We start from the raw sequence: 15425 nt of genomic DNA on the forward strand, positions 1-15425 counted from the left end.
AGCAAAAGAGAGAGCGAGAGAGAGAGCATTGCTATAATACCTCCTCCCTAGACAGGTATTTGTATCCCTATGGGAGGCCCACCTAGTAACTCGAGGTGAGGGTTAAGTATTAGTGTAGGGGGTTAGGGGCCACTTTCACATTCAACGTGAGACGTACGAACAGAACAGTGGTCTCTTGTGAAGATTTGATGACCTACGGAGTGAGGAAACTCACTCCAAGATGAGATTTGTGCAATGTTCTCTCCACCTAGCTTGATGGACTCTCTACCTGGGTAACAACAAGCTAGGTGGAGAGAACATTGCACAAATCTCATCTTGGAGTGAGTTTCCTCACTCCGAAGGCCAGCAAATCTTCACAAGAGACCACTGTTCTGTTCGTACGTCTCACGTTGAATGTGAAAGTGGCCCCTAACCCCCTACACTAATACCTAAACCTCACCTCGAGTTACTAGGTGGGCCTCCCATAGGGATACAAACATCTGTCTAGGGAGGAGGCACTATAGCAAGTCTCTCTCTCTCTCTCTCTCTCTCTTTTTCTTTCTCTTTCTCTTTCTCTCTCACACACACACACACACACACACACTCACACCTGTCCAGAAACATTGTGAACCACAATAAACCTTTACTGGCTGTAGCGCACAACATAACGCGAATGAAAGAGGTGTAGTTATTGGCCACGCTAACAGTGTGGCTGTTTTGCCGCACATGATAAATCCTCCCTGCTTTACATTTGCTCTGCCCCCTGAATACAAAATTTGCATTCGCAAATCGCGTTAACTGCTGTTAGCGCAATTTGCGGAATTATCACACGCGGTAACTCCTTGGAAAATGAGGCCCTAAGTGTGTATACTCAGTGGCTTCCCTGTGCCATTGAATATACATCGTAACTTAGCAGGATAAATTCTAACTGGTAAGTTACTTACGTGGCCAGCTTTGAATATCTACCCCTTAAAATTTTCTGCATAGTTTTTTAAATGGAACTTGCAAAACTGCAGTAATAGTTAGTTCAGCAGCACAAGACTGTGTGGAGCTCTGGTAGTGGAACTGCTGAGTGCCATCAGCACAGACTTTTAGAAAGTCTTGGAGAGTCCTTCCCCTATGGCTGCCATTTTATGTATGCAGACCGCATGGTGAAGGTCAGCAGGTGCCATTTTGAGGAACCTATTTTCTTTTCTGGAGATTTCAAAATGTCTAAGATTGCTGTTGTTGCCATTGTGCAGGATCAGGACAGTGCCATTTTAGGTAAGTGGCTATGAGTTGACAACCCCCACCCCCACTCCCCGCTGCCTATGGACACTGACAAAAATCTGGCCTTGAGCCAAAGTTTCTACACAATAAGAATCAGACCTATACCATGTTATATGCAGAGCTGGTGCAAGAGTATCTGGCACCCTAGACAAAGCTTTGGCCATATACTTCTTTCCCTCCCTTTACCTATTGGTAGCAGCTCCAGGACAGTACTCCCTTCCTCTGGTGGCAGTGGTTCCAGCAGAGCATCCCCTTCATTTACACTAGTCTCCCTGGGACAGCCCCCTCTGTGCCTTGCACTGGTGGGATTTTGCTGCCCCCAAAACTTTGGCAATCTAGTGACTACCTACTTTGCCTAACGGAAACACCTGTCCTGCATAGAGTGCCTAAAGACATACTTACTGTGTTACTGTGAGCCAAGGCTAAACTCCCTAAGCTATGAGCTGGTTTCCTATGTTAAACTTCCCAAGCCTTAGGGGTTGGTTATAGCATAGTTCTCTGCTTCAACTCTGCTTAGTGATCTGCTTCAACGGTTACTACCCCGTTGAAGCAGAGATCTTTTCTTCATTCCCCCTGCTGCTTCAACAGCAGGGGGAATGAAGAAAAGATCTCTGCTTCAATGGCAGGGGGGAATGATGAAAAGATGATTTATATTCGGACAACATCCAACAAGGACTGAGTTGCACAGGCTGGATAAACATGCGTGGGAGTAGCTTGCTATGACGGTGGTTACTACCCCTAAACAATTAGCTAGATACTTCACTTAGATGCAGCTCCAGCACTGATACTTCACTTAGATGCAGTTCTAGCACTGCTAACTACATTGATGGTAGGGGTGGAAGGGAAATAGATCGATGGGGTGGAGAAGGGATGGCGGGGTGGAAGGGAAATAGAGCAAAAAGTCACTTACAAGGGACAAAAGAAACAGATAAATATGGAAAAAAAAAGTGAAAGCTTGCTGGGCAGACTGGATGGACTGTTTGGTCTTCTTCTGCCGTCATTTCTTTGTTTCTATGTTTTTATGAGAACCATCAGACTCACTAGAAACCAGCAGTAGTAGTTGGAGAGGATACAGGAAGAAGATTCCTTCCTGTATCTAGCCTCAGTATTTGCTGTTACTACTAAAAAGTGCTCCCGATTCTTTCCCACTTTATTTCCTTTATCGTGGACTTACCTCCTTCCGAAGGCATGACGGTCATCTGGATTGTGGTAGACCATTTCTCAAAGACGGTGCATTTCATTGCTCTGCCCGGTCTTCCCTCCGCTCCACAGCTGGCACAGCTCTTTGTCCAACACGTCTTTCGGCTACACAGTCTCCCGAAACACATAGTCTCCGACCGAGGAACTCAATTCACTGCCCGCTACTGGAGGGTTCTCTGCAAGAAATTCAATATCTCCTTGGACTTTACGATGGCATATCACCCACAAGCCAATGGTCAAGTGGAGAGGATTAATCGGACCTTGAAGCAGTTCCTTCACAGCTATGTCAACCTTCAACAAAACGGCTGGGCTTCCCTACTCCCTTGGGCAGAATTCGCTTTGAACTACAATGTCTCCTCCTCCATCAAATCCTCGCCTATTTTGCTGGTCTAGGGGCGGCAGCCCCTTCCTCCGCTGCCTTTACCTTTGATAGTGCCCTTTCCCGCTGCCCAACTGACAGCGCAAGATTTGCACCATCTGTGGGAACGCACCCAGCTTCTAATACAGAGAGTCAGTCTAAGAGCCAAGAAGACCACTGATGCCCACCGAAGACTGGCTCCACACTTCAGAACTGGCGAAAAGGTCTGGCTCAGCACTAAATATATTCGCTTGAAGCTCCCCTTGATGTATCTGGCACCTTGCTATATTGGTCCCTTTTTGGTGCTTCGTCAGCTGGGACCTGTCACCTACCAGCTGCAACTGCCTCCATCCCTGAGGATTCACAATTCTTTTCACGACTCTCTTTTGAAGCCTCTGGTGTTATGTTGGCCTTCCCGAACTCCTCCAAAACCAAAACCTTTAACAGCTGAAGATGAATCCATCTATCAGGTCTACGATGTTCTAGACATAAGAAAAAGAGGTCAATGATGGGAATACGTACTATCCTGGGAGGGTTTTGGCCCGGAAGAAAATTCCTGGAACCGGCCACCAACATACTGGATAAGAGCCTGCTTCAGCAATTCCATCATTCCCATCCTAGAAAGCCAAAACCCCCGGGGAGAGGCCCTAGGAGAGGGGGTACTACTGCACTCACCAGCCACCCTGCACACCTCCTGATGTGGCTCCGCTGGCCGGCTGCTTCCTGGGCCCTCTCCGACGCACCGCAACTCTCGGCCCGACTCTTCTCCCATGCCGGGCCTTCCCCGGCGTGCTAGACACCAACAGCTCTTCGACCAGCCGACCCCTTTTCTTATGCGCGCACATGCGGCTGAGGCCACATCTTAAAGGGCCAGCAGCAGGAACTTCCTGGGGCTTTCCCTGATGACATCATCGGCTCTAGCCTATTTAGGCCTGCTTCTTCGGTCCCTTCATGACTTGGGAACAAGTTCTGTCGTGCTGCATTGTCCTAGCTGGGATTATGCTTACCTACACCTGCATATCCTGTTCCTGTCTTCCAAGTGCCTGCTCCTGCCTTCCAGTCCCATTCTAGCTCCTGCTCCTCCTCCATCGGACAGATCCCTCTGGCTTTGACTTTGGACCGGACTTCATGCTTCTTGCTCGCCGCCTGCCCTGGGCTTCGGATCGAACATCACATAAGAACATAAGAACATGCCATACTGGGTCAGACCAAGGGTCCGTCAAGCCCAGCATCCTGTTTCCAACAGTGGCCAGTCCAGGCCATAAGAACCTGGCAAGTACCCAAAAACTAAGTCTATTCCATGTTACTGTTGCTAGTAATAACAGTGGCTATTTTCTAAGTCAACTTAATTAATAGCAGGTAATGGACTTCTCCTCCAAGAACTTATCCAATCCTTTTTTAAACACAGCTACACTAACTGCACTAACCACATCCTCTGGCAACAAATTTAAAAGTTTAATTGTGTGTTGAGTGAAAAAATGTGCCACATGCTAACTTCATGGAGTGCCCCCTAGTCTTTCTATTAGCCGAAAGAGTAAATAACCGATTCACATTTACCCGTTCTAGACCTCTCATGATTTTAAACACCTCTATCATGTCCCCCCTATACCATCTCTTCTCCAGGCTGAAAAGTCCTAATCTCTTTAGTCTTTCCTCATAGGGGAGTTGTACCTACTCCATCGCAACTATATCTTTTTTGAGATGCGGCAACCAGAATTGTACACAGAATTCAAGGTGCGGTCTCACCATGGAGCGATACAGAGGCATTATTACATTTTCCGTTTTATTCACCATTCCTTTCTAATAATTCCCAACATTCTGTTTGCTTTTTTGACTGCTGCAGCACACTCAACTGATGATTTCAATGTGTTATCAACTATTACACCTAGATCTCTTTCTTCGGTGGTAGCTCCTAATATGGAACCTAACATTGTGAAACTATAGCATGGGTTATTTTTCCCTATATGCATCACCTTGCACTTATCCACATTAAATTTCATCTGCCATTTCGATGCCCAGTTTTCCAGTCTCACAAGGACTTCCTGTAATTTATCACAGTCTGCTTGTGATTTAACTACTCTATACATTTTTGTATCATTTGCAATTTTGATTACCTCACTTGTCTTATTTCTTTCCAGATCATTTTTAAATATATTGAAAAGTACGGGTCCCAATACAGATCTGTGAGGCACTCCACTGCCCACTCACTTCCACTGAGAAAATTGTCCATTTAATCCTACTCTCTGTTTCCTGTCTTTTAGCCAGTTTGTAATCCATGAAAGGACATTGCCACCTATCCCATGACTTTTTACTTTTCCTAGAAGCCTCTCATGAGGAACTTTGTCAAACGCCTTATGAAAATCCAAATACACTACATTTACTGGTTCACCTTTATCTACATGTTTATTAACTCCTTCAAAAAAATGAAGCAGATTTGCGAGGCAAGACTTGCCTTGGGTAAAGCCATGCTGACTTTGTTGCATTAAACCATGTCTTTCTATATGTTCTTTGATTTTGATATTTAGAACACTTTCCACTATTTTCCTGGCACTGAAGTCAGGCTAACTGGTCTGTAGTTTCCCGGATCGCCCCTGGAGCCCTTTTTAGATATTGGAGTTACATTAGCCACCCTCCAGTCTTAAGGTACAATGAATAATTTTAATGATAGGTTACAAATTTTTACTAATAGGTCTGAAATTTCATTTTTTAGTTCCTTCATAACCCTGGGGTGTATACCATCTGGTCCAGGAGATTTACTACTCTTCAGTTTGTCAATCAGGCCTACCACATCTTCTAGTTCATTGTGATTTGGTCCAGTCCATCTGAATCATTACTCATTAAAACCTTCTCCGGTATGGGTACCTTCTTGCTCACCACCTGCCCTGGACTTTTGGATCGGACCTCACTCTTCTTGCTCGCTGCCTGCCAAGGACTTCAGATCATCACTCATCAGAGCTTCATTACAGGGGTCCATCTAAGTCCAGTCAATCCCCAGAACCAAAGGGCTCAACCTGCGGGGAACGGGGTTGTAGTGGTGAAGTCTCAGCCAGCCGGCCCCTGTCGCCGCGAGCTTTGCCTCCTGACGTTGGGAACCTGTGGTTGGTCTTCCTCCCAGGTGGCGTCAATCCCAACTCATGCCAAAGGTCCACACCCTACGTTGAGGTCCCAACAAACGCATGATGGGCAGGTCGATAAGAGGGACTGGATATGACAAAGCAGAGCAGGCTGGAGAGACAAGGCAAGACTGGACAAAGGACACAGGCAACACTCACTACCAAAGCATTTGGACCCATTACTAAGCCAGGGAAAGGTCATCATTAATGTGATATCATTAATAGGCATTGTGGCCTTTTCCTGCTGTGGGCCCTTTAAATGAAGTGACAGGAGTGGGCACACCTATGGAGGGAGTAAGGATACAGCAGCTCTGATGGTGACCTGCCGAGGGGGAAATCTGGCAGTGTATTGCCATGAAGATAGGGCCCTGCAGTGTCTGGGGTAAACTCGGCTAGTCACAGGGTTATCCACAGCTGCCAAACATAACACAGCACAAGTACTTTTATCCATAGTGAGGGGATGGATTTACCCACATAAACAGGGCCCTTGAAAATTTCCCTATTAGTTCATTATACAGTTTTACTATGTGCAGTAAAAATACCATACTTTAGGACTGATGTTGCCTAACCCGTACTAGAATGCCACAAACAGGCCAGGTTTTCAGGATATTCAAAATGAATATGCACAAGTTATATTTGCTTGCACTGCCTCCAACATATGCTGCAAATATATCTCGTGCATATTCATTGTGGATATCCTGAAAACCAGATCTGTTTGTGGTATTCCAGTGCAGCCCCTGGTCAGAAAACCTGGTATTGAAACCAAAAGCTCTCAATTCAAGTTTTGGACTCTACTTACACAGTTCTTGCACTTTCCACATCCCTCTTAAAGTCCAGGATCCACCGTGGGGGAAGCTCAGCTTCAAAGTCCTTTTGTGGTGTTCTACACCCCAGTCTCTCTCTCCATACTTTGTAAAGGGCACTGATGATCTCTTCACTTAGATGGCAGCAATAATCACACTGAAAATTATGGTTTCCAACACAGTTTTACTGATAGGTTGTATAAGGGAATAGTTTTTAACAACTGAAGTTGAAAAATGTCCAATTGATCTTTAAAAAATGAAACTTATTAAATTTGTGGCCATACTTTTTCTAGCAGCCAACTCTCCAATTACTTCAAGCTATTCCTTTACTGATTTGATGCCTTCCTTCTCCTCACTTTGTATGTCAGTCTCCAGATCCTCCCATGGGAATGGGAGAAATGTATCCCAATTTTTTTTCAACAATCACCTGAAGTCCCCTGGGCCCTGGGGTAAAACAAAAAGACCAAATATTACAGAGGCAACCATACAAGAGGCAGGAAGGACGGCAAAAATAATCTTTATTGCTGATGACTAAAACAGTTACCAAAAATATGGACAAAAACTAGCAGTATAGGCACTCAGTCTCTTTTCTTGTCCTAAGTTTCTATTTAGAGAGACTCCAGAGGCCTAACTCAAAATAATAAAAAAAATTAGGAGCACCATAGAACATGTGCGCCCTTCAGAAGGTTCTCAGAAAATCCAACTGAGAAATTCCAAACTAGATGGTGGCACGGGTTTAGTCAGGCTCTGAGCACACTATCTACTTCTCCCACATGGGGGAGCAGAACCCAAACCTCTGCCTTAACTCCCCAAAATTTTTGTTCACTCCATTTGGTAAGGAATGCAAGGGTTCCTTACACCAGGACCAGAAGTGCCTACCTCTTCTTTAGCATATTGGTCCCTTGATCATATAGGGTCTGAGTTTCAAAGTGACTTATGAGCATAAAACCCTGGTTTAAGTGTGCAAGTGGCACTTTGAAAATCAACTGGGGGCCAGTGCACACAAAAGTGCACATGTAACCTAGTTTTGTGCATAACCTTATGTGCACTGGGAGTAGGTGCTCCGGAGGGCAGAGCTATTCCGTGTATACTATACACAAGTTATGCCCTGCTTGGAGCAGGAATAATTTTATGCATGGATAATTCTGTGTGTAACCCAGCCAATTAGTGAAGGATTTACAATGTGTGTAAATTTGCTTTGAAAATCCTTGATAAAATCTGCATGTGCATTGTACATACATACTACCACTATGCATATAATATTACTTTCATAAACTCCAAATTCTGATTCTGAATCACCTTATACGTTTCTTTAACCATTTCTCATATTGTTGCAATTAGCATAGTCCATGATATTTAAAAGTGCCATTTTGGGCATACCAAACATATCTGTTTGTTTATATTTGTCCCGTGGAGCAGTTGGCACAAGCATATCTTTTAAGTTCCTCTCTCTCTTTGATGCACAACAAGAAGTTTCTCCGTTCTCCACCCAACAGCTCTAATGCTTTGTCATCTGTAATTTATTTGAAAATAGCTTTTTCAAGCTGAACAAACAAAAGTAATTTTTATCTCTTTACAGATTCATGGGTAGTTAGCCAAGGCTATTATTTACTAAAAGTGGATGATGTTTTTATTTTACATTTCATCGGAAGGTTCTTATAGTGTAACAGTGTGCAATTTTATAGCACTTTTTCTATTCCAGAATAAAAATGTTAGCTTACCAATAATGCGAACCCTGTGCAACATGAAATTAAACTTGGTTGAACTTTCATTGGAGATGCTTCAGCTTGCTTGTACTGAAAAACACAGGAAAGATATGGAAGATATCAAAAAAGGATCTCTTCATAAACTTGTTGAAGAATTTGTGAGGTCATCACCAGATTACATGTCTACACAGCAGGTAAATGCATAATAAAAAACATGTCCCATAAAGATTTGCCTCAAGATACACATAGTGTCACTTTTGTTTTGATAAGTAGGGATGTTCAGAGAAAACAATTTTGTTACGGGGTTTTGTGGTTGGTTTTTTTTTTTCATTTTTGAGTTTTTTTCCCCCAGGATTTATTTATTTATTTTAAAACTCTTCTATACAGTCGTTAAGTTAATTCACCATCACGATGGTTTACAGAAAGGCACAATAAAAAAAAAAACTATAATTGGTATAGATTACACATTATTCATGTGCCAACATAGTACGGTAACATATTTTAATAAGAAAAGACTATGTGTTAATTAGGGCTTATATGTCGGTTGAAAAACTGTCAAGCGGTTCAAATCTAGCGTTAATATGCAATTGGAGATATTTGAGGAAAAAACTGATTACTTGGTGCGTCATTATCTTTCAACTGTTTTCCTCCTTCTCTTTGTCTTTATAAAAAGCTTGTTTAAAAAGCCAGGTTTTCAGACTAGTTTTATATAGTTTCAAATTTCTCTGCAGCCTTATTTCAAGTGGCATGGAGTTCCATAGAACAGGTCCAGCCAGCGACAGTGCTCTCTCCCTTACCTGAGTGAGGCGTGCTGATTTAACAGAAGGAATAGTTAGTAGAGCTTTATTGGCAGATCTAAGGTTTCTGTGTGGTACATGTACGCGCAGTGCTGTGTTAAGCCAGTCGGCCTTTTCATCATGGATTAGTTTATGAATTATACACAATGCTTTGTATTGTATTCTTTGTTCAATTGTAAGCCAGTGTAGTTCAGCAAGTGGACCTGTGATGTGGTCTCTTTTCTTTTTGCCTGTCAAAATTCTAGCAGTGGAATTTTGCAATATTTGGAGTAGTCTAATAGTAACTTGAGATAGCCCTAATAGCAGAGAGTTACAGTAGTCTATGCTCGCGAATATCATTGCCTGTAGGACTGTGCGAAAATTATTCAGTGTTAGCAGGGGTTTCAGTCTTCTAAGGACCATTAGTTTGGCATAACCTACTTTTAATTTCTGTGAAATGTGGTGTTTCATGTTAAGCTCAGGGTCAATTATTACGCCTAGATTCCATACTTTTATTGCTAACTCTACGGTTTGATTATTTTTGATTGCGATTGTTGGTTGTGTAGGGTGTATATTTTTTTCATTCTAGGTGTAAGAATTCAGTTTTATCAATGTTTATTACCAGTTCCATTTGGTTTAGGAGTTGTTTGATTATTTCAAGATACATATTAGCCAGTTTCATTGTTTATTCGATTGCGTTTACGATGGGTAACAGTAGTTGTATGTCATCCACGTATATGTAGTGTATTATTCCAAGTCCAGCAAGTAGGTGACATACTGGGAGGAGATAAATGTTAAAGAGTGTTGCGGACAGGGCTGAACCCTGTGGGACTCCTGTTTCTAGTTTAACTTTGTCTGATAGTGTGTTTTTTATTTGTACTTGGAAAAATCTGTTGCTTAAGTATGACTCAAACCAGTTTATTGTTTTGTTATTGAGTCCTATTTCTTTTAGTCTATTGATTAGTATTTTGTGATTTACAGTGTCAAATGCTGCCGAGAGATCCAATAGAATCAGAATGTAAAGTGTTCCTGTATCAAAGCCTCTTAAGATATTGTCTGATAAAGCTAGTAATAATGTCTCAGTACTTTAGTGTTTGTGGAAACCATGTTGAGCAGGATATAATATGTTATTACTTTCTAAGTGGTTTGATAGTTGTTTTTTAACTGTTTTTTCAATTAGTTTGGCTATTAGAGGTAAGTTGGAGACTGGTCTACAGTTGCTCAGCTTTAGGGGGTCAAGGTTCTTTTTCTTAATGATTGGCTTTATTATGGCTCCTTTCAGGATATCTGGTATTGATCCTTCATCTAGGGAAAGGTTGATGATTTTAGTTAACGTTGGGGCTACTGTGTTGGCTAGTTTTTTTAATTCCATTATGGGTATGGTGTCAATTGAGTGAGGAGCAGGGTTCAGTTTTTTTATCATGTTCTCGACTTCAGTGTGTGATATCTCTTCAAATTCTGACCATATGTTGACGTCCCTTTTGGGCATCTTAATCTCTTGTTTGGTTGTGTTAGGGATTTTTGTTCTTAAGTTTTCAATTTTATCTTTAAAGAATTGAGCTACGTCATAACATTGATTCTCTTGTAGGTTCTGATGATTGTTTGTATTGTCGCTGGTGAGGTTTTTTACTATGTTAAATAGAGTTCTAGCGTTATTTGCAAACTTTTCTATTTTTGAGCTGAAGTATTTCTTTTTGGTTTCTAAAATTACTTTTTTGTAGTGAGCCAGTTGTTTTCTATATTTTGTTAAATTATCAGTTTTATTTTTATTCCATTCTTTTTCTTTCTTTTAAGGATCCGTTTCACTTCTTTGATTTGCTCATTATACCATGGATTTTTCTGTTTTAGTTCTTTAATGCGGACCTTTTTTTGAGGGTTTATTTCGTTTGCCAAAGTTGTGGTTCTGTTTATCCAATCGGTACTTGCAGTGTGGCTATTTGTGTAATTGACGTGTTTTAGTTCTTCATGTAATTTGTCTTTTAGAATATCTGTGTTAAAGGGTGGGCGGTATTTGAATTCATCTGGTTCTGTGCTTTGTTTCTTTATTGGGCCCTTGTGTTTGATCTGAGAATTAATGAGGAAGTGGTCTGACCATGGGATTTGTGTGTATTCAGTTTTTATATTTTCTAGGAGGTTACTGTTAATGAATGTTAGGTCTAATGAGTGGCCTGCTTTGTGTGTTGGTTTATATGTAATAAGTTTGAAACCTAGTGCAGTCATTACATCAATTAGAGTTTGGCAGGTATTTGATAAGGGGTGAACGTCACCTAAAATTATTGTAGGTTTATTTGGGTTTAGATGTGTTGTAAAAATTCTGTTAGTGGAGAGATGTTTAGTTCGAGTAGACTGGGTGGGCAGTAGATCAGATAGATTTGAAAATGGTTGGTGTCAAAAAAGGCAATTTCATGATTTGCTGGAGTAGTGATTGAGAGCAGTTTAGTTTTGAATTTCTTTTCAATGATTAATATTAATCCGCCCCCTCTTTCATTTATCCTAGGGACCGAGAAGACCTAGTAGTTTTTGTTGGTAACTGATTTTTTAAGACTAGATCTGATTTTTTTAGCCATGATTCTGTTATTGCTATAAAATTAGGTTTTGTGTCATATAGCAGGTCAGTGATGATGGGAAATTTTTTTGTCACTGATTGTGCATTAACTAGAAGGAAGGTGATCATTAGAAGGCTGTTTAATTTGCTACTGTTGGTACGCTTTATCGGGATTAGGTTATTTGTATTCGGATCACTGATTTCATTTTCAATGTAGTGGTTTTTGTATTGTTTTCTCCTTATATTATTTCTTTACTTACCTTTTCCTGTGCATACTTGGATTGGGAATTTTGAATTTATGTTCGTTGGCATGCTCCTGTTGCTTGGCGAGTGGTCGTCTTTGTCCGGTTGTTTTTTCTCAGGGTGTCAGGAGGGATGTATGAAGGGGCGTACAAAGGGGCATGCCCCTTTGTTGTGCCCCTTTGGTGCATGACGCAGGCGAGGCCGCCTCCGGGTCCCAGGCCTCTTTAGATCCCCCCTTTTGGCGCACTTTTCAGATGTCCATGATGTCAGCAGCATCGGCCAAAGGGGGAGGGGCGCGGGTTTCACTTCCTGGTTTGAGGTGTCAGCGTCTGTGGAGAGAAAAAAAATCGGCAGGGAGAGATCACAGAATGGAAGAAATAGGGTATGTAAGTTCAGTTTTCCTTGGGCAGTGTCTGTAAGGAGAGAAAAAAAAATCGTTAGGGAGAGAGCACAGAATGCTAAGCCTTGTTGTTTTACTTCGTGTCTGTAGTCTGCAGAAAAAAAAAACACATAAAAAAATGAAACGGGCCTCCCCAGGCATCCTTAGGCCCCCCTGAGCTCCAGCTTTCATATCCCCCAAAAATTGCCAGAGCCAGGAACCTGGCCCTAATTTATCCCATCCATTGGAGATCCCATCAATGGGGCCAGCCCAAAACTTAGATCTGGTGCAGGGGCCCAGCCCAAGGCCTGCTTCCATGAGCATGGGATTAACACTGTGGATCCCTAAAGACTAGAGGTTGAAAATAAAGAAAAGAGTGCATCGGGGTAACTGGGGGTAACTTGCTGGTGTGGCAGTTGCTTCCCTTACAAATAAACCTTGATACTGATAATACAACTCCTTCATTGCTCTCTGCATCAAAGGCAGAGGGAAAAGAGGAATTAGATTCAGACAGCAACCAACGAGGGCCCTGACATTTCTGGTTTGGGGAATAAATAAACATGGGGATAACTTGCTGATGCGGCACATACTACCCTTAATCACCAAACCTGATACTTTTGATGCAACTCCAATATTGCTCACTTATTTATTTATTTGTTTGTTTTCTATACTGACATTCTTCCACACTTCTTCCAAAGCAAGGGAATTTGGATTCAAGCAGCATCCGAGGGCCCTGATTATTACGGTCTGGGAAACTGATAAGCATGGGATAACCTGCACACTGCAGCAGATAATGGCATAAACGTCCTGGGCAGACTTGGTGGATCATTTGGTCCTTTTCTGCCATCCTTTCTACGTTTTTATCACCAAAGCCTAGATCTAGGCCTAGGCTCGGCTTCAGGGTCTGGCCTGAGGCTTAGGCCCAGCACTGACACTGAGGCCTGTCTCAAAGGCCTGGTGCTGTCACCAAGGCCTAGGTCCAGGCCAAGATCCAAAGGAGAAGCCCAGCCCAGAGACCAGGTCCTATTGTCAAGATTTTGGCCTTGTCAAGGCTCAAGCTTGATGCCAGGGCCAGAAAGGAGGCCAGGACCTATTTCTGAGGTCAAGGCCTTGGCCCAGGCCCAGAAGCTGGTTCCTATCACAAAGACCTCAGCCTTGGCCAAGGCTCAGGTCCCACACTGGAGCCTAGCCCGGAAGCTGGATCCCTCCCCTGGAGCCTGGGCCTAGGCCCAGGACCAAGCCCAGGCCAGGAATCAGGATTCCAGATATTCTCTTCCATCAGCTGTCCTTTTGAAATGGTGCCCTCCACTTGAAGGATATGCCAGAGTGACAAAACCGCAGTGCCTTCCTCCTGAGCGGAGGGTGCCATTTTGATGTACAAACATTAAAATGTACAGCTATTCATCAAAAAGGTGCCCTCCACTCAGAAGAAAGGAGCCAGAGCTACATCCATCCATTTCAAGAGGATGTTGGATGGAAGAGGATGTCTAGAGGCATGGTGCCCATCCTCTTGGCCTGACTCTGAAACTAGTGCAGTTAGTGTAGCTGTGTTTAGAAAAAGAATGGATACGTTCTTGGAAGAGAAGTCCATTATCTGCTATTAATTAAGTTGTCTTAGAGAATAGCCACTGCTATTATTAGCAACAGTTGCATGGGATAGACTTAATTTTTGGGTACTTTCCAGATTCTTATGGCCTGGATTGGCCACTGTTGGAAACAGGATGCTGGGCTTGATTGACCCTTGGTCTGACCCAGTATGGCATGTTCTTATGTTCTTAGGCTTAGGCCAAGTTCCTGATGATAAGTCATAGCCTCAAGGCTTGGGCTTAGGCTGAGGCCTCAGGGATGGAACCATGTCTTTGGCTGGTTCTAGGCACTAGGTCTACTCATAGGCTCAGGTTGGCTACATCGAAGGGACCACCACCTAGACGGGGTAAATGGGAGGGCAGGAGGCTCCTGGTCCTGGCAATTTTTGGGGGTTGGGCCAAGGGGCTTTCCCTTTTTTTTTTCAAAATGAAATTAGAAATGTTTTTTCAATTCCTATTTCGTTTCCAATGAATGTACATCCCTATCGATAAGGCAGAAGAATTACCAATGTAAAGTTTTGCAATCTTCAAAACTGTGCAGGCATGTGCAAAATCGGCAGATACTTTTACCATGGATTTTTTTTTTAATATAAAGTCTTATTGACCAAAATACATAAACAAAGTATGACATCAACATTTTAGGCCAATACAATTATTGAATAAAGAACCGTGTAATCCCCCGCCCCCCCCCCCCCCCCCACCCCATCTCTTCCCTTCCCTGAAAACATCACAGGTTATATAGCAAAGGTATTGTCTATTGCTGCCAAAGTGTCCAATCCATCACTGAACGGAGATATGTAACTAAGGGTTGTTCTGCTACCTCTCCCTTGTATATTTAAATCTCTGTACCCCTTTCCCGTCCTACTCACCCTGCCCCTCCAATACCCTTTTGCTAACCCTTTAACCCTTTTCCCTTCTATACCGCCCTTAAATCATCCTAACCCCCTTCTTATTTCATATTTAAGTGAATACCTTAAGTAAATGTCTCTCATTACCTCCTTAGCTCTACAATTTTGATTATGACTGTACTTATCATCAACTGTATATAGTTGCAGCTATTTGTGTTATTTCACTCCTTTCTGTCCAGCCTTTGCCCTTCCCTTAACCTCCCCTCTCCCACTCCCCGGTATCCTCCCTTTCCCACTCCCCTCCCTCTACTATTGCTCTACTACGCTATTGTTTTACCTATTTATCAGTTTTACTGTGTTATTGTTATATTGTAACTTTCCTCCTTTGAGTTTTTTTGTAAACCGGCATGATGTGTTTCACGAATGTCGGTAAATAAAAGTTAATAAATAAATAAATAAATAAAAATACTATACATGCAATAATAAGCCCTCACATGTCCAGAGTGTGGCTCATGGCTCATGATGATAAGAACATAAGAACGTAAGAAAATGCCATACTGGGTCAGACCAAGGGTCCATCAAGCCCAGCATCCTGTTTCCAACAGTGGCCAATCCAGGCC

At 42.6% G+C, this 15425-nt stretch overlaps 1 protein-coding gene across 2 annotated transcripts in view; it reads left to right on the forward strand.

The window, feature by feature from the left end:
- Positions 1–15425, forward strand: part of CFAP46 (cilia and flagella associated protein 46) — an 831934-nt gene that overhangs the window by 559445 nt on the left and 257064 nt on the right. For both annotated transcript variants that reach the window (XM_029609979.1, XM_029609980.1), the window contains exon 41: positions 8425–8622. In XM_029609979.1, coding sequence (XP_029465839.1) covers positions 8425–8622 — 198 coding nt within the window. The remainder of the gene's footprint in view (positions 1–8424; positions 8623–15425) is intronic.

The sequence above is a fragment of the Rhinatrema bivittatum genome, chromosome 7 (assembly GCF_901001135.1).
Source record: "Rhinatrema bivittatum chromosome 7, aRhiBiv1.1, whole genome shotgun sequence".
In the NCBI taxonomy this organism is placed as follows: Eukaryota; Metazoa; Chordata; class Amphibia; order Gymnophiona; family Rhinatrematidae; genus Rhinatrema; species Rhinatrema bivittatum.